The sequence below is a fragment of the Sarcophilus harrisii genome, chromosome 3 (assembly GCF_902635505.1).
Source record: "Sarcophilus harrisii chromosome 3, mSarHar1.11, whole genome shotgun sequence".
NCBI lineage: Eukaryota > Metazoa > Chordata > Mammalia > Dasyuromorphia > Dasyuridae > Sarcophilus > Sarcophilus harrisii.
In genome coordinates this window covers 232,981,578-233,002,052 of record NC_045428.1, presented here as the reverse complement: position 1 = coordinate 233,002,052, position 20,475 = coordinate 232,981,578, and the positions used below count along the sequence as shown (strand labels likewise).

The window sequence follows — 20,475 nt, the reverse complement described above, 5'->3', positions numbered from 1 at the left end:
TAAAATTAATATTAAAATTATATGTAATTAGAAAACATAATATATATATATATATATATATATATTTTTTAAAATTAACTCACAGCCATACCTCTATGTACACTTCTTTGAACTGCTTTAATAATGAAAAAGTTCTTAGGAATTTCAAGGATTATCTTCACATGCAGGGATGTAAAAAATCAAACTTATTGAGTTCTTTATGATTTCTCTTTTCAAAGTTTACCTTTTTTTGCTTCTCTTGAGTGTTGTATTTTGAAAGGCAGATTTTAAAAATTCATTTCTGGTCTCTTCATAAGGAATGTTTGACACTTCCCTTTTTTAGTGAATGTCCATTTCATCCAAAGATTATATTAATTTTTGCTGGGGAATTAATTCTTGGTTTTAGTGCTAGCTTCTTTGTCTTCTGTAATTTCATATTCCAAGTTCTCTGATATTTTTATTATTGAAGTTATTAACTCTAGTATTATCCTAAATGGCTCCACAATTGTTGAAATGTTTCTGGCTCCTTGAAATATTTTCTCCATGATCTGGGAGCTCTAGAATTTGGCTATAATATTCTTGGAAGATTTTATTTTGGGATCTCTTTCAGGAAGTATTGGCAGTTTCTTTTAATTTCAATTTTACCTTCTGATTTTAGAATTTCAGGGCAGTTTTCCTTGATAATTTTTTTTAAATGATGTTGAGGCTTTTTTTTTTTTTTGATTATGACTTTCAGAGAATCTAATTTTAAAATTATCTCTCTTGGACTTATTTTGTAGGTTACTTGTTTTTCCAATGAAATATTTCACATTGTCATTTATTTGTTTATTCTATTTATTCTTTTATTGTTACTTGATGTCTTATGAAGTCATTAGTTTCCACTTCCCCAACTCTAATTTTTAAGGAATTATTTTCTTCCTTGAGTTTTTGTGCCTCCTTTTAAATTTTTGTGCCTCCTTTAAAATTCTATTTTATGATATTTTTCTCTTTAGATTTTTGTGTTTCTTTTGCCATTTGGCCTATTCTATTTTTAAGTTGTCTTTTTCTTTACCAACCCGTTGACTCTTTTTTATGATTTTCTTATATCAAATTCTCATTTCTTTTCTGACTTTTTCTTCTTCCTCTCTTATTTGATTTTTAAAATCTTTTTTTGAGTTCTTCCATTGCTTGAGATCAATTCACATTTGTCTTTGAGACTTTGGAGATAAAAATTTTACTTTTTTATTTTCTATAAACCTACAGTTCTTCTAAAACAACATGATCTATGGAATGGTGTGTTTACTATTTTATTTTATGCTCTGATGTATAAGAAACCACAAGCATTCCTTCCTGCCCTGGAACTGTAATCAGGATCCCCATTTCCATGAGAATATAAGTTCTGGGGTGCTAGTGCTCCTTCTTGCCCTGGAATTGTGACTTGGATATGAATATGGGCAATGAAACAGTACCATTCCTGGTACCAGCATAGGAATCCATGTAATCTTATGACAATTTACTTACTGTCTGTAGCCTAATAGATCTTCAAGTAGCCACTGATACTGCCGATTCAGTCACCCTCAGGTTCTACTCCTAGAATGCTAACTCTGTGCTCCATTTTCTCCTTAATGAGATAGATTTTTCATGCTATTTTGTCTTGGGCTAAAAAAAAATTGTTCTATCCCATCCCTTTTGAAGATTCTTTCACTAAAAGATTTGTTTTAAGGTATTATTTATAGTTGTTTGAAGAGAATTTAAAAGATATCAGGAAAGTCCTTGTCTTTTTTATAGCCTCTCGGTGCCACCTTCTGACACAAAGGTTTATTTTGTATATTGATGCTATCATGAAGAATTTGTGAGCAATTCTTTATCAAGAAAGAAATCAGAAACAAATTATGTTTACCAGCAAAAGTTTGTGACAGAAAGCTAGATTTTTTTTACTTTAAACTAAGTTATCACTAATATATTTTAAAACTGTAGATAGAGTTATAAATGTGGACTGAAAAAATCTATTAATATTTTGTGACTGTCAAATTAAATTTTGCTTGAAGGAAATGATTAACAACATATTAACTATAGATTCACCATTCATTACAAGCAGACATGTGACATTGGAATTATGGTCATGACTAAAGGAGTAAAAATTATATGAAATATCACAAGAACTAAATTATAAGTGAGTTGCAATATATCTGATAGCTTGGGGCTTGCATCAACATATTTGCCTTGTCAATGGGTGACTTTCTTTACCTCAATTATGTGTGAATAATTGTAAAGAGATATAGAGGGCTGAAACTTGAGTTGTTGCACTGAGGTCCATTCAAGCACTTAGGGCTAATTACCGATTGGATAATACTCTATGGGCATGTGCTTGGGGAATGGCCCTTCCCACTATCCTGTGCTGGCACGATAATTGGTGTATACAGAGAATTGTAGGAGAGACTAAGGAGTGAAGTAAGACTAGCTAAGGTCACTCTCTAGGTGGGAGACAAAGAAGGAAGTTTGTGGAGATTCTGCTTCCATCCAATTCAATCCTACCCCTAAAGACCAAGAATAAAGATTAAGAACTTTTGCTTATCCTGACTCCAGCTGATTCTAAGGTATCCAGGGTCCTAACACAATCATCACAAAGAGAGTAAATGGCTATTGGAAGACAAACCAAAAATGTTAATTGATATAAAAATGATTCAATTGCCACAGTCCCTTGAAAGCATTTTACTATTGCGGCTATAATAGAAGTTGAATTTGTAAAACAGAGTACTATATTAGATTCTCCCTGGTCATTAGGAAGCTATTTACATTGCTTCCTTACCATGAACATTTTTACATAATGTCCTTAGACATATGAATCCATAATGGATGCCCATGTTGGAGAATAAAAGTATTAGCAAATCTTTGTAATTCTTCCATGATCTTCCTATCTCTGGAAGGAGATAGCAGGAACACAAGCCAAACATTGGTGGTGATTGATCATTCCATATGGTATGTAAGGGCATAACCAGTCAAGAATCAGAAAGTTTACCTGGTTGCAAAAATACGGAAAAGTCTCTGTGTGTGGACTTCCTACCAGGATTGAGATTAAGGTAGAGATTTTGAAAATATCCTGCTCAAAGAGATATAAGCCTTAAAAAGTCTAGAACACTCCTTTATGCCTATTAAGGTTAGGTTCAAAGAGACCTATTTTTTCATATCACCTACACCCTGATGATCGTATTAGGAACACTGAAAGTAGGCTGCCTACTAAACTGAAGTTCTTTATTGTGCTGATCTTATTGTTGTATACCTGTGAAACCTGGAATCTACTCACTGAAAATTGGACAGTCTATTAGTGTCATGCCCAGAAAATGAATTGCTTCCATTTGGATTTTCTTAGAAAGATTCTGAAGATGACCTGGCAAGATGAGATACTGGGCACTAAGGTCCTTTTTTGAGCTGAATTGCCAAGTGTTCAAAATCTACAGAGAGAGCAAAATCTCATGTTGGCCATTTGAATGCTAAAGATAGAATTTCCTTAAAGACTATTTTACGGAGAACTTGGACAAGGCAAGTGCTCACAAAGTGGTCAGAATAAGATATGAAAACACTCTCAAGGGTTTTCTGAAGAACTTTAGAATTGATATTGAAATGTGGGAGACACGGCACAGTACCACCCAATATGGCAGGCTCTATGAGCAAAGCAGAACTGCAGTAACTTAATAGAAATGTGAAACAATTTAGTTATTTCTACTCAAAATGTTCATATGGACTATTTGTACCTATTGCAAGGTAGAGCCTTATGAACTCATATTGATCTTATTAGCTAGTTAGACACATCATAGCTTGATCCCATCATAGTGATGTTATTCTGGTCCTCTGAGCACTGAAGAAAATAACAACACTGTGGAGATACTTAAGCAATTTGCCTTTCTACAAAACAGCCCTATAGAATATCATTGGTCATTTAAAAACAATACACAGTATGTATTATTGCCAATTAGTTTAGATGAGCAAGTTGAGACTGAGGGACACTATTTCAATGGACTCTCAATGAGAAAGACAAAGTCAATCCTGCAAACGTTGCTGAGGAACAGACATTTCAAGTGAGAAAACTATATTATTGAAAAATAATATTCTCTCTATCTGACTTTGAGCTATGACATTTCTGGATGTGTTTCATTTCTTTACATTTTCATTCTGGGTTGTTTTCTTTTGGAGTCTTTAAAAATGGCATCCAGGGATTTTTTTAGTCATGATTTTTACCAAGACTCAACATTTCCAAATTATTTTTGTCCTAGACTTCTAAGAAATTATGTTTGATAACTGATCCTCTTCTAATTTGTATTTTAATGTTGTTCTAATATTTTTAATTGCCTCTTGAATCAGTTTCACTTATTTTGTTTTTAAGGTACTTCAGTGATGTACATTTTTGTCTTGCCCAATTAGCTCTAAGCATTTTTACTTCACTTTTAATCCATATTTCAATTCTTTTATTTTCCCATATGTTTTTGAAATATTTGTGAAAGTCCATTCTTTTATCTGTGATTTTTTCTGATGTCTATTGTGGTTATTTTCTTCTTTTAGGATTTTATCATAAATTCTTTTAACTCATAGTATTTATTCATTGTAGAAAGAATTTTCTTCAGTTTGTTTTTATGTATATTTTCTCTCTTAAAAAGGTCCTTAAAGAACAAAGAATTAAATTTATTCTAGTTCCTTAGAAAGATAGCTATCCTTGTCTCTACTTGTTGTTATAATTACTGCTGTTTCTCCATGAAGTATGAGATCCTGAACTTAATTCCAAGTGACATGTTCTTCTTTCTGCTCTTCAGAAAAGTCTTTTCCATAAGAACTAGAATAAACCCTTTGCAGAATTCCAGAAGGATAAGGTTAAAAAGAAGAAAATCCAGAAGCAAATTCTTGCTCATAAATGTCTGAAATTTTTGAATGGATTGTATGGGACAACGGCTAAATTAGTCTAGAAATTAGGTGATTCCTGTTACATTTGATTTTACTAATAGTATTCCACTGACACTGGATAATGAACCATCAGAAAATGCTAGCTTCTAACTTCATGATGGGAATTTTATTTTTATTTTTAATGTTAAAGTATAAATTAAATACCATATATATGTATATATATATATATATATATATATATACACACATATACACACATACACACACATGTCCAAACAGTTATTTTGCTGTACAAAAAGAATCGGACTTTGAAAAATTGAAAAATTAGCCTGTGAAGGAGATCAAAAATGCAGGCAGACAAAAATAGAGGGATTGGGAATTCTATATAGTGGTTCATAGTCATCTCCCAGAGTTCTTTCACTGGGTATAGCTGCTTCAATTCATTACTGTTCTATTGGAACTGATTTGATTCATCTCATTGTTAAAGATGGCCACATCTATCAGAATTGATCATCATATAGTATTGTTGTTGAAGTATATAATGATCTAGTCCTGCTCATTTCACTCAGCACATGATGGCATTTTAAAGAACAATATTCAAAGGTTTTTGATTTTTATTATCTGGAGGATAATGTAGGTCAGGTAGAAGAGGAAGAAAGTCATTCTCCATTAGAAAAGTGAACCTTTAAACTTCCAGTGATTTTGATAGTAATGACATAAACTATATGTTTAACATATATTCCCTGGATGGGGATCTGTTTAATTAATTGGTGGAATTCCTTTATTGATAATACCTTTGTATATGAACCAACTGAACGCAACAGAGTCTTGGAACCCTTGGAATATATTAATATTCATAAAGATGTTAAAGAATTTGTCAAGTACTAATAGGGAAAATCTGGAGAAGATCATGAAAACTTTGGAATACAGCATTTGGCCAGTGATGCAATTATAAAACTACACAAAAACATTAAAACACACTAAGAGCCAAAGATAAATAGAGATAAATTGGTAAAAATAAAAAAAAAATAACTTGATACCAGCAAGACTATTATTACTTGTAGCAGTCCAGAACTTTGGAGAAGTACAGTTGAAACAACATGTTAACTCAGTGGAATTGATGAGATGATGGCTCTCTAGTTTACATATATAGTTAGTACTTAGAATGATGATGTAATGGTTCTCTAGTTCACATATATTCAGTATATTGTAATGATGTAATTGTATTAAGATATATAAAGGCTGAGAAGGACTGGAAATGAGACATTCCATTTTTGACCAGCCTCATGGTGGCTGTCCTACCTTCATCACTTCTCCACTAAGATCAAGGACTCGGGCTGATCCCGAGGACCTCCAGAAAGCTAGCCTGAACATTACAATTACTGGAAATGTTATAAACAAAATAAAATCATGTGACTACTGTTTCTTGGATTATTCTCCTTGTGATCTACATCCATATAAAAATATTTTCAACAATTACTAAGTAAGAAAAAGCTTTGGCTTTATGAATAAGACTGAAAATTCAGAAAACTAGCACTGCCCTCTGGTGTTTGCTTTAATCCATAAAATTAAGCAGTATAATTGCCTAACATCTCACTTTTGAAATAAAATAAGTGAAAAGACAGAAACAGATAGTGAGAAGTAATTCCCTTACAAACACAGCATTATTGACTATTAACTACCAAGTGTACCAAATAGAATAATGAATGTGATTTTCAAACATGCAATTTTTTGCACTGAAATCTCAGATACAAATTCTAAGTGCTACCTATTTTAAAGAATTTGAAAAACAACCCAGAGAAATTATGATCTTAGTTAAAAAATTTTCAATTTCTTAATGAGAAAACAAGTAAACAGATCAATCAAGCAATTAATATATAAATAAAGATGATATCTATATAGGTTTATTATAGCATGCTATTGTGATGCAAATGGTTGATCAGTATCTCTACTTTCCAGTACAGATTTTAAATATTAAATTTATCAACTAGAACACTAACTAGAATCATCTCATGAGCAATGCTCCTTTCAAGAGTACCTTAAAGAAATGTTACATTTTTGGAATTTGGAAGGAAAAGGTTGTACAGCTAAGAAACAACAGTAAATCAGAAATATCACATACTTGTCTAATTTGTTTCCTTTGGTTTGATCATTACTTTCCTATTTTAAGACACTGTGTTCAAAAGGCCTTAGAAAAGATGTAATTTCAGTTTGTCTAGATGAAGTTACCATCTTGAAAACAGAAGGCAAGGCTACTATTAAGCTTATCCTTATAATAGCATTTTGTTGTATGTAACTTCTCATAAAGAAAGATTGTTGCATTTTAAAAGGTTTAAGATAACTCATATGTGAATGGGGAAGTACATTATCAATGTAAGTAGGATGGAGAAGAGAAAGGAAAGAAAATACAATTTTATATAGTGGCTACTATGTTCCAGAGACTGTGCTATGTACTCTATAAAAATTATCTCATTTGATCTTTGCCCAGAAACACACAGCTATTAAGTGTCTCAGGCTGGATTTGAATTCAGATCTTTCTGATTCTAGACCCAGTGCTCTATACCCTATATTACCTGGTTGCCTTATCTAGGCAGCAACACATTTTAAAGAATTATAAACAAAGGAAGAAGGTTTTGATGCCATCAAAAAACACACATAACTAAAGGAAAGAAGGGTGTTTTTGTATCCACTGTTTGTATCCACAAAAGGTGAAAAGGTTTTGAGGAGGTCCCCAGCAGTTTGGGTGGACCATCTGTGTCTAACAGAAAGACAACATAAACAAAAGTTGTACAAGTTTAAACAGCAATAGATGGATTGTCATTTGCATTATGGGAGGGAATACCCACATCAATTAGTTTGGGATTATCTGAACAAACTAATTTTTTTTTTCAGATATGTTTTTACTGAAAAGAATACTTTAAAAGTCTCTTTTTAGTGAATACCTATCTTTTCTCATTAATGCTGAGGCTCAGGTTTGTAGGGTTGGTCACTTGGAGTTGTATCTTTAACTTCTTCACTCTTTGGAATATAATATTCCATTTCCTTCTGTAGTTTCTGGTGGGTGCAAAATCATTTTGTACTCTTTGAATTTCCTTTCCTTTATATTTGAAGGTTGTTCTTCTGGTCCTTTTTTGAAATTTTTGTCATTGGAATTTTTTTTACTTTATTTTTTCATTTAGCTGAAATGTGTTTTTCCTTTTTACCTTTTCCCCTTCCCCACAGTGAGAAAGAAAAAAAAAAACATAAAACTCCTGTCAAAAGCATTTGTAATGACAAAAAATAAATTGTCCTATTGCCACACAGGGAAAAAAATGAAGACTATCTGCACTTTGAGTATATCATCTTTCTGGGTAGTGGTTAACATGTTTCATCTTGAGTCCTCTGGTTGTTGCGTTACTAATAATAATTAATAGCTGGCAATTAAGGAATATAAAGTATTTTATAAATATTATCTCATTTTAGGGTTACCTTGGAGTTAGGTACTATTATTATTCCCATTTTACATGTGAGGAAACTGAAGTGGACAGAGATTAGATGACTTGCTTAAGTCACTTAGACAAAAAAACAAGAAAAACAAAATTTAAAAATATGCTTTTGTGTTCAGACACCATCAATTCCTATTCTGTGGATGGAGAGCATTTTTTATAATCAGTTTTCTTTTAGAGTTTTTTTAGATCATTGTATTGCTGAGATTAGCCAAATCATTTATAGTTGATAATTTTACAGTATTGCTGTTACTTTGTACATAGGACATTTCATTATATCTCAGCTCATGAAAGACTTTATGGGTTTTTCTGAGACCACCTTATTCATCATTTCTTACAGCACAATAATATTCCATCATACTAATATACTATAGTTTCTTCAGTTATTGCCCAATTGATGGGCATCTCCTAAACTTCCAAATCTTTGTCATCAACAAAGAGCTGGTATAAATAAAATTGCATATATTTGTCCTTTTCCTTTTTGTTTTTTTAAATCTTTTTTTGGATATAGACATAGAAGTGATAGTGCCAGGTCATTAGGCATGGTTCCAAATTGCTCTATAGAATGATTGATTCAGCTCACAATTCCATCAACAATGCATTAATGTCTCATTTTCTTTACATCCTCTCAACACTTGTTTTTTTTTTTCTGTACTATTACCCAATCTAATGAGGTAGTACCTGAGAATTGTTTTAATTTACATTTCTCCAATAAATAGACAGAACACTTTTTTTCATATGGCTATAGATAGCTTTTATTACTTCATCTGAAAACTGTTCATATATCAATTGGGGGATGACCATTTTGTAAATTTGACTCAGGTCTCTATACATTTGAGAAAGGAGGCTTTTATCAGAGAAATTGGCTTCAATTTTTTTCAAGGTTACTATTTTCCATTGTGTTTTCCTCTATCCTATTCCCTCTTCCCCATTTTATTCTATTCTCTCTCTCTCCTTTCATCCTGTTCCTCCTTAAAAGTGGTTTCCCTTCTAATTACCCTCCTTCAATATGACCTCTCTTCTATCACTCTCCTGCTTTTCTTACTCACTTCTCCTCCTACTTTCCTGTAGGGCAAATAGGTTTCTATATATAATTACCTGTGTATATTATTCCTTTTTTGAATCAGTTCTATGGAAAGTAAGTTTACTCATAACTTCTCATCTCCCCCATCTCCTCCTCCACTGTAAAAATGTTTTCTTGTCTCTTTTATGTGAGATAATATACCCCATTCTATCTCTCTCATTTTTCTCACAGTGCATTCCTTTTTCACCTCTTAATTTATTATTATTATTTTTTTTAGATATAATCCCTTTGGTATACAGAGACAGAGGGTATGGATATACATTGACTTTGAAGTGATGATTAAAAAGGAAATTAAAGAATGGAAAACAAATAGTACTGGAAGAAAAGTGGAGTTAAAATATGGTACATTATTACATTATGTAAAGAGACAGAAAATACATATTACAGTAGAGGAAAGAAGAGTGGGGGATGAGAATTGTTTGAACTTTAATCTCATTGGATTTGTCTTAAAGAGGGAATTACATACACATATTGATGGGCATAGAAATTTATCTTAACTTATGAGGAAGTAAGAAGGAAAAGAGGAAAGAAAAAAAAAGAGAGAAGTCTAACAGAAGAGAAAGCAGAAGTAGAAGGGGAAGGGGAAAGAGAAGGAGGGGCTGATAGAAAGGAAAGCCTATTGAGAGAGCTAGGTGTCAGGAGCAATACACCTGCAAAGGGAGAGAGTGAAAAGAGAGAGAAAAGGATAAACAGGAGAAAATATGGTGAGAAATAGTTAGTAATCATAAATCTTCAAGGGAATGGGATGAATTCTCCTATAAAATGAATGTCAATAGCAAGGTGGATTAAAAGCCAGAGTATTACAATATAGTTTGCAAGAAACACAAGTGAAGCAGATATGCACAGAGAAAAGGTAAAACCCTAAAGCAGATTATATTATACTTCACCTAAAATTAAAAACAAACCAAAAATAACAAGCGATCCTGATCTCAGACAAAGCAAAAATAGACCCAATTAAAAGATAAAAGGAAGAAAACATTTTCCTAAGTAGTACCATAGATGATGAAGTAGTGTCAATACTAAACATATATGTACCAAGTGGCATAGCATCCTAATTGTTGTAGGAGAAATTAAGTGAATTGCAGGAAGAAACAGATATTACTTCTTCATATTCACTTCACTTCACACCTGTGCATTTTGTCTTTATATGCGCCTGTTAACTGTCCTAATAATGAGAAAGTTTTTATGAGTTAATATTCTTTTTCTATATAGAATTGTACAGAGTTTAAACTTAAGTCCCTTAAAAAGTGATTTTGCTTTTCTTTTTCATATTTTTTATAAATTTTATTTATTTTAAATTCATGCCTCTCTTGAATTGGTATTTGAATATCAAATCTTCTTTCAATTCTGGTCTTTTCATCAAGAATGCTTGAAAGTTCTTTATTTCATTGAATATTCATTCCCCCCCCCCCCCCCAAAAAAAAAAAGGATTATACTCAGTTTTGCTGGGTAGGTGATTCTTGGTTGTAATCTTAGCTCTTCTGACCTCCTAAATATCATATTCTAAGTCTTCTGATCCTTTGTTGTAGAAGGTGTTAAATCTTGTGTCATTCTGACTGTGGTTCCACAATACTGGAATTTTTTTTCTGGCTGCTTGAAATATTTTCTTCTTGATCTGGGAGCTCTTGAATTTGATTATAATATTCCTGATATTTTTCATTTTAGTATTTATTTTGGGAGGTGATAGGTGGATTCTTTCAACTTCTATTTTACCCTGTAGTTCTAAAATATCAGGAAAGTTTTCCTTGATAATTCTTTGAAAGATGATATCCAAGTTCTATTTTTGTCATGACTTTCAGATAGAACAATAATTTTAAAATTATTACTTTTGGACCTATTTTCCATTTCACTTGTTTTTTCCAATGAGATATTTCACATTGTCTTCTTTTTTATTATTTAATTTTAATTTTATTTTATTATTTCTTGATTTTTCATGAAGTCATTAACATTGATTTGCTGAATTTTAATTTTTTAAAAATCACTTTCTTCAGTGAGCTTTTGTATCTTCTTGTCATTTGGCCATTTCTAATTTTTAGGAATTTTTTTTTTCTTCAGTGAATTTTTGTGCCTCTTTTATCATTTGGATAATTCTGCCTTTTAAGTCACTGTAGAAAAGTGTTCTCTTCTTCACATTGTTTTTTTGTACCTCTTTTACTATTTGCCTAGTTTATTTTTAAGGTGTTATTTTCTTCAGTATTTTTGTGCCTTCTCTACTAAACTGTTAATTCATTTTCATGATTTTCTTGCATCACTTCACTTCTCTTTATATTTCCCCCATTACTTCATTTACTTGATTTTTTTTTTAACTCTTCCATGATCTGAGAGCAATTCATAATCTTCTAGGAGCCTTTGGATATAGGAGTTTTGACTTTGATCTTCTAAATGTGTTTTGATCTTCCTTGTCACCAGAGAAACTTTCCATTATCAGAATATTTTCTATTATTTTCTTATTTTCCATCCTATTTCTTAACTTTTAACTCCATTAAAAGTTCCAGAATTGTGGGTACATTTTCCCAAATGTTCAGAGTTTTGTGCAGCTGTTTTCAGAGATATTTTTGGAGACATGTTGTTTTTAATATTTTCAAGGTGATATGATCTAAGGAGAGATATTTTTACTCCTCTCTGGTCTGTGACTGCAATCATTCTTTTCTGTCCTGGAACTGCGACAATGGACTCACTTTATTGTGGGCAAACTGGGGCATATGAGTGCTCCTTCTCTTATAAAGTCCAGGCTAGCTCCCTGGAGGCCAGAGTCAGGATAAGTAAAAGTCCTTGGTCTTCAGGGGAGAAGTGAAGGTGACAGACAAACTGCCACAAGCTTGCCACCAACCTTCCTTCTCCTGGTCTTGCTGTAAAGTGAAGTTCTCTCTTCTCTCACCCCATCCCTTAATCCTCACCTACAATTATCTGTATACACCAAACATCAAGCCAGCACTGAACAGTCAGAGGGCCATTTACCCCAACATATGCTAATAGAATCATTGTCCAACAGATAATTAACCTTAAGTGCTCAGTTGTCTGATTCAAGCACACCTTTTAAGAGTTTCAGTCTTTTACATTCTCTCTCTGAGAATGCTATCCAGAACTGTGACCTTAATCAAAGTGTGAGTAAAACAACAGAATCCTACCTAGTGCTAGGAAAGACATCCCTATAATCTCTTTCTGACTAGTTTTTATCTTACCATCTTTTGGGTTGAAAGCTCTAGAAGCGCCAGCAGCTGTTGCTGATTTAGTTGTTTCCAAGACCTGCTCCTCATTTATTGGGGCTAGGTCTGTGTTGGTGTGGCCTGCATTTGACTGTGCTATACTCTTACTTAGGTACTACAGACCATTCTTGCATACCTTCTAAGTTGTGTCTGTGGTTGGAAAACTTTTTCACTGTACCTTTTTTTTTTTTTTTTTTTTTTTTTTTTTTTTTTTTTTGGATTCTGCTGCTCTAGGAATTGTTTTTTGGAATTATTTAAAGGTGTTTGAAAGAGTTTTGGGGAGAGCTCAGGTGACTTGCTGCCTTTTTCTCTGCCATCTTTGCTCCATCTCCCTTTTTAATTTTTTAAAAATTAAAATGGGAACTATAACTGTAAAGAGAAGTTTATTTACTTCTGTTTCCTAGTGTGTTTTTTTTTTTTAAACAGGAATGGGTATTATATATGTTTTAAAAGCTTTTTCTGTATATTGATATGATAATATTATTTTAGGTTTTGGTTTTGTTATTAATATTGTTAGTTATATTTATAATTTTTCTAGCTCTGAACTAGCTCTGTATTCTTGGTAGAAATAGAGCCTGGTCATTGTTCATAATCTTTAGGCAATATTTCCATAATCTCCTTTTTAAATTAAAAAAGTGTATCAATACTCCTTAAGAATAATTAGTTTACAGTTTTCTGTTTTGTCTGTCTCTAATATTGGCATCAAGATCATAACTGTTTCATAGTAGAAATTTGCAATTTTTCAACAACTTGTATTGAGGTTAATTATCCTTTAAACATATAGTTCACTTGAAAAATCGATTTGATCTTCTATTTTTCTTTTAGGAGTTCATTTGTGCCATGTTCAATTTCTTTTTTTACTGAGGTTTGGTTATATAACTATGTACAGTTTTAAAAATATGGGAACTTCATAATTTTATAAATATTCATCCATTTCATTTGGACTTTCTGTTTTGCTGGCAATTTTATGCAATAATTCTATCAATCACTTTTATTTCTTAATTGTGAACCTACTTTTTACATTTTTAGCTACTGTTAATTTCTTTTTCTTTTCTTTTTAAAAAATTTAGCTGGTCTGTCTATTTTAACATGTTTTAAAGCTCTGGTTTTATTTATTCATTAAACAGAAATTTTTCATAAAGGTGTGATACTCTATTTCTATTCAATAATCTCCAGAAATCTATTGTATCTATTTCCCCCTAAAATTCTATTAAGTTTTTTCAGTTTTGGGGATTTAGTTTTTGATTAGATATTTTTAGGTTTAAAGGCATAAATCATTATCTCCCATTTATAGTTTTACAATCTACTTCTCCCTGCAATTTATTCTTTTTGTGTGTATAAAGTGTGTGTCTGTGTTTGTCTTTGTACGTTCATGTTTAGTTGCCATGTCATTTTGGTGCATGTGTGCTTGATATTGATATTAATTTGTTGTATACAATAGTTTTCAGCAAATATTTATTCAGTTCATATATTTTAAATAAATCTATGCTAACTATTGCCTTATCTGACATGATTGTTGCTTTCTTGAATGCCCATAGAGTATTTCTTCAGGCCCTTATTTAAACTCTGTATAAATCTTTTGGTTTTAAGTATAGTTTTTGTAAATCACATAATGTTGGAGTCTGTTTTCTGATCCAGGTGGATATAGTCTTCCATTTACAAGTGAATTCATTCCATGACATTCAATCATTATTGTTGATTATTTCTTCCCCCTCACCTTTATAATTTTCTTTCTTTTTTATTCCTGTCCCCTCTTTATAAAGAAGAAAAATGTGCTTAAGGAGAAGAAATATGCTCAACACTAGTTTTTGGTATAATCTATTTCTGTTCCCCTAACCGCCTTCTACTTCTCTCCCCCTACACGCAACCACAGGTTCCTCCTGTTATATCTTTTAAAGGTCTTTTTAAGATTTACTTTCCTTAATTAGAATTTACTTTCTCAAGACTTACTAACCTTTCTCATCATCCCCCTGCCTTTCTTCTTTTCTTTACTATTTCCCTGTTGAAAGAACTGTGTGGAGTGTGAGGAGTATGGGGTGGGTGAGAGAGAGAGAGAGAGAGAGAGAGAGAGAGAGAGAGAGAGAGAGAGAGAGAGAGAGAGAGAGAGAGTGTGTATTCTTCCCTCCTTTAAGCTGTTCAGATAGGAATGAAGTTCATATCCCCTCTTCCTTCTACTCCTTCTTCCTTATTTTCCATTATTTTTGTTTATTCTATTATTGTTTTTGTTTCTACTATTATATTTCTAATATTCTTTGTTTTACTTAAATCCCCCAATTATGTGAAAAAAATTTTCCATCCCTTTCCCCTTTCTTTCCCAAAATAAATTCTTAATGGTGACCTCTTTCCATCCTTTTTTTCCTACAATTATTAAATCATACCAAAATCATTCTCAGCATCTCTGTCTTAGATACACTTTGTGATAATACCTTTTTATGTTCCTCTTGATTCCTGTTTTTGTTTTACAAAGTTTTAATGCAATGCTGGTCTTTTTTTAGGAATATTTTGAACCCCTCCATTTCATTAAAGATCCATCTCTCCTCTTCCCCCCACCTTTGAAGGAATATGCTCTGTTTTCTTGGTTATGTTATACTTGCTTGTAAGCCTAAATCCTTTGTCTACTGAAAAATATTTCAAGCTTTTTATTGGTTTGATAGTATTTCATATCATGTATTATCCTGACTGCTGATATTCAGCACTTGAATTCTTGTTTTCTGGCTGCTTTCAATATTTTTTATTTGATCTGAAGGTTTGGATCTAGGCTGTAATATTATTGGGAGTTTTCATTTTGAGGATTCCTTTCAGTGACCTTTAAGGTTTTTCTATTTTTATTTCATGCTTTAGTTCTGAGGGATCTAGGCAGGGTTTTTTTTTTTTTTTAATATTTTTTGAAATATATCTGCAGCTTTTCCACTCTGAATCTGCACAACTTTTTAGCTGACCATTAGAGGTTGAGTCAAATAGCAGTCTCTTAGGAATCCAATAACTGGGCAAATCGAGAGCCTTGTTGTTTAGACCCAAATCCAAGTCAGATTAATTCATAGAATTAATTAAATTAATGACAATATTACCTCATGAGAGTCAAAATCAGAAAGGCAGTTAGACTTTGTCATGGATAAAATCACTCTGGGGGCTCTAAAGGCTGTCAGAGTCTTTAGCTTGAGCTATTCCTGAGATTTTAGAATACCATAACTCTCAACAATCCAAAACTTCTCTTTGGTCCATTTTAATTTTTAATGAATTTATCCCATGATAAGGTTTTCTATCTCTTCTTTCAAGCTGTTAACACTTTCTAATTTTTACTTATATTATCATTTGTCTTCCATTTTTCTTCTAGCATTCTCATTTGAATTTTAAAATGCTGAAAAAGCCATCTCTTCCAAGAATTCTAGTTAACTTGTAACTATGCATTGTTTTTTTTTTCCCCCCTTTCCCCACTTTCTTTTGTATTGAAATAAATGTTTTGGGATTATTTTTTTCTGGGATTGTGTCTTGGATGATTTTGTTAGTGTAAAAGGTCTTTATTGTAGAATTCTTTCCATTTGTTCATTTAGCCTATCTCCTGATTTTGAATTGATGCTAATTATACGTCTGAAAACTTCTGGAAGGAAAGTTGAGTTGAGCTTGTATTCTCTTCATTCCATCTGTTGCAGTTTTGGATTATGAATATTGTTATTAATTTAATTCTATGACTTAATCTGACCTGAATTTGAATCTAAACAACAAAGCTCTCAATTTGTTTCTAGTTGTTGGATTCCTAGTAGACTATTTAACTCAAACTCAGATTTATAGTGAGAAAACTGCAGTGTGGAACTAGGTTTTCCATTTTGGCTAATTTTTCAGGTTTTAGATTGGGCAGGGGGCTGGAAGTGAAACCCCATTTTATTCTTGAGTTCACAGCCATAGAGCCAGAAGTTCATTGCTTAGGCCTAGCTTAATGCCCATGTTAGAGACCAGTACCATTCTTCAGTCTAGAGTACCACCTATAGACACATCCTCTCATTAGTTCACCTTGAATTCATTACACGGAATTGGGTGAAGAGTGACATAGCTTTAATTTGGCAAAATTTAATTTGCACAAGCTTGAGTTCTGGAACCTCTGCTTGTCTTGGTTCATAGCACCATTACTCTGGGCTAAAATGCATCTCCTGAGATCTCCTGCAGTTTTTAATAAAATACAAAATGGAAGATTTTAATTTTTTTAATCACATTTATTTGAATGTAATTTCCTAACTTAAGCAGATACTTGCACCTATCAGGTATAATAAATTTGTCTTTAGTTTCGTTAACATGGCCTACCACTATCTTAAAAGAGCAATATAAAATTATTTCATTTTAAGCAACTCAATAAATAATTATTTATGTTATATTAAATGAAAATTAATTTTCTTTCACATATTTTCATTTTTCCTAGTAGTGAAATTTTGATTTGTGCTGAACCACCCATATTGACTTAAGCTTGCCTTCCTATGAATGGTTTTTGCTATTCACTATTATTCACCCAGAGAAGTTGACTATGGAAAAGGATGTAGAATATTTTCTGATTACAGAAGAGAATTATTTATTTTAAAATATTAACAAATTTCAGTGGAAAATTACATCCTGGAATCATTGCAAAATAACTAATTTAACTAATAAAGAGAGAAAAAAATCACATAAAACTACATAGAATTTTAAAAAATAGATGTTTTTTAATATTCTTCTCACGAACTTCTTAAGATTTCATTGTATTTATTTCCTGCTTTTAAGATCTCTTAGGACATATGATTTTTGTTATAAAATAGTAATAGGAAAGTTTTCTACTAGAAACTCTTAATTCTTTTGAAAAGAAATTAGCAGAGGCTTAGCATTTAATTGTTACTTAATTTATAGAGGTACATAAATAAGTTCCAATTCTCTAGAAACAAATTTACATATTTCCAGCAATCTTTGTAGTCTACTTAATTCTTTTACTGTGTCTACAAAGAGGTATAGAGTTGAAGGCAAGAATAGAAAATAGTAGATTAGGGAAAAAGTGTTATAATCATTTTAGTTGTCCAAAAGGAAAATCAATAGGTTCTGTTTTGTGAAATCAATGTACAACAGAGTTAAAATTTCTTGTTTAGGATTTTAAAAAACTTGGCCATCAATTATTTGATAAAAATCTACCAAATAAATGATACAATCAGAATTATGTTGTTAAATGGTTAAAATATTTTGGTCTTATAATTTAAAATGAGCTATACAAAAGAGTTTTGCTTAGAATAGCATATAACATATTGGGATGAGTGGAATGAAGGGGAAGAGATACCAGAGAGAATTAAGGAGGTGGATAAATAAAATAGAAAAAAACTTTAATATTTAAATAGCTCTAACTGTCAAAAATGAACAAATACAACTAATTTAGAGCTGCTTGAAAATTACTTTGTTGTTTACCAACTTACTGTGGGATATGGGTGTGAGCAGAACACAGTGTACTTTCTGATGATTCCATTTAATTTGAAAGGGGGAAGCCAGGACACAAAAACAGTAGAGGCTGAGGCTGCTGCTGCTTTGACCCCAGCAGGAGGACCTGGAACTGAAAAGCAAAATAATCAGTCATAAAAAATGGAACATATGCAATATCATTTAGAATACTAAACAATTGGGTCCCAATCTATTTTTTAAACTTTATATCCTACTGTTGAGCAACACAAACTATTTGACTCTCAAGCTATTCACAGACTTGATAAAATGCCTTGTATTTATTCACCTCTTAACTTGGCTTCTGATAGCCTATGTGACCTGGAATTCTTTTCCTCTTATTCTTTTCTCTCCACATTCAAATCTAAGACATTTTCCAAGAATCAGATCAAAGAACACAAAACTCAGTCAACTACAAGCTCAGAGAATTTCTAGAGTTCTTTCTTTAATTTGGTGATATTGTATTTTTAGCTCTGATATGCAGAATAGATGAATCAATAGCATATCGACCTATTCACATTTTCTTGTGCTCATAACTTAAATCATGCATAGGTAACTATTTTTCTCTTTTAAAGATTGCATAATCTTTTTTCATTTGTAGGTTACTAGGGAAAGTCTAGAATCCATTTGTGCTTTTCCTATGTTGTTTGGTCTTTCTGTCTTTTCTATGTAATTATACAATGCAGACTTACAAAACAAAATCTTTGCAAGGTTGCTTATTAAATTTGTAGATCACATTAAGCTTAAAAGGATAGCCAACAAGTATGATGACAGAATCTGGAACTAAAAAGAATTCCACAAGCTTATAAGGCCAAAAAACCCCATGAAATTTAAATATGAATAAAAATGCATCGATTTCCACTCAGGTTTTAAAAATATAATATTTAAGATGTAATAGACAGTTTAACATTAAAATATTTTAAAGACTATGGTACTTGTATATACAGCAATACTGATAAAATTTGTTATTACATATTTATTTGTGATAATTAAAAGAAGGAAATAAAATATGAGCCCCAGTGATTAAGGAATGATTGAATAAACTAAGGCATATAAACATAATGAAACACTGCTGTATCATAAAGAGTGATTGTAATATTCTTCTCTAAAATGTAATGTTCTCTGAGAGCAGGTTTCTTTTCAGTTCAATCATACTGAACCATGCTAAATTAGATAATTATTGTCTCTATCAATTCCAGTGACTTAGCACCTTGTAAGAATCCTAACAAGTGATGAATATGAAGATTTCATAGACACATAGGAAGACCTGAAGGAAGTCAAACATTGTATAAAGCAAAGGAAAAAAATACAGACAATGTCTATAACAATTTAAAGAAAGATGATTCATCATTAGCTTCTTTTCCTGTTGTTAGTTGTACTTTTTGCACACCTTTTGCTACTTCTGATTAACACCAATTGTGCTGCCGCTGTGGCAGGTGGATGGTATAGTGGATAGAGTATGGAGTCTGGAGTTAGTAAGATCTGAATTAAAATCCAGCCTTTTAAACATACTAGTTGTGTGACTCTGGACAAGTCACTTCACTTTATTTGCCCATTTCCTAAATTGTAAAATGAGGTAGAGAAAGAAATGGCAAACTATTACAATATTTTTGCCCCCCCCCAAAAAACCCAATAACAACAACAACAACAACAACCCCACAAAAACCAAACAAACCCAAATGGGGTCCCCAAAAAATCAGACAGGACTGAAAGGACCAATCAATAATATTTTCTTTGAATTGTTAGTTAATAATCCTAAACATTTTTAAACAAGTACTACCTTTCAGAGATACCCACCTACAGATATACAAGTTCATATTTATATTCATACATTGTTGTGACACTATACTGTTAATTCTTGAGGTCCTAATATTTCTAATAAAAGTCATAATATAGTAGATCCCAAGGTCAGAGAATCATAGATTTAGAACTAAAAATTTCAAGGAAATTTTATTTAAAATAGCCTAGAGATTTATATCACTAAGCAAATAAGCCCCAATTAACAAATTTGCAAATTGTTTCTCTATTATATTAACTTAGTATTCATACACTATCATTTATATAGTACATAAACATATTGGTGTGCCTTTCATTTATAGATATTATAGAAAATATAAGTGATAGAGTATCAACACTTCAAACTTCTTTTCCCTCCTGTGAATTGGTCTCTAGAAATCTTAGAGAATCAGTACTATCCTCATTCCACTTTCTTTCCTCCCATGCCTCCCCATTTTCAGAAAGCCACCTAATTCTATGTATATATTAATGCCAACAATATTCAGGTCATTCCCATTTTACTCATTAGAACTATAATCATGTTAATTACTACTAAAAACTGAAACATGATAATTATATTTCCTAAAATAAGAAATTTATTGAAATTGGTATTTGTAGAAAAGTTTGATGGCAA

The 20,475-nt window shown here is 31.8% G+C and overlaps 1 protein-coding gene across 2 annotated transcripts in view; it reads right to left on the bottom strand.

The window, feature by feature from the left end:
• The window catches only part of DSCAM (DS cell adhesion molecule), a 683,895-nt gene that overhangs the window by 81,111 nt on the left and 582,309 nt on the right, over positions 1-20,475 (bottom strand). For both annotated transcript variants that reach the window (XM_031959192.1, XM_031959191.1), the window contains exon 20: positions 18,047-18,180. In XM_031959192.1, coding sequence (XP_031815052.1) covers positions 18,047-18,180 — 134 coding nt within the window. The remainder of the gene's footprint in view (positions 1-18,046; positions 18,181-20,475) is intronic.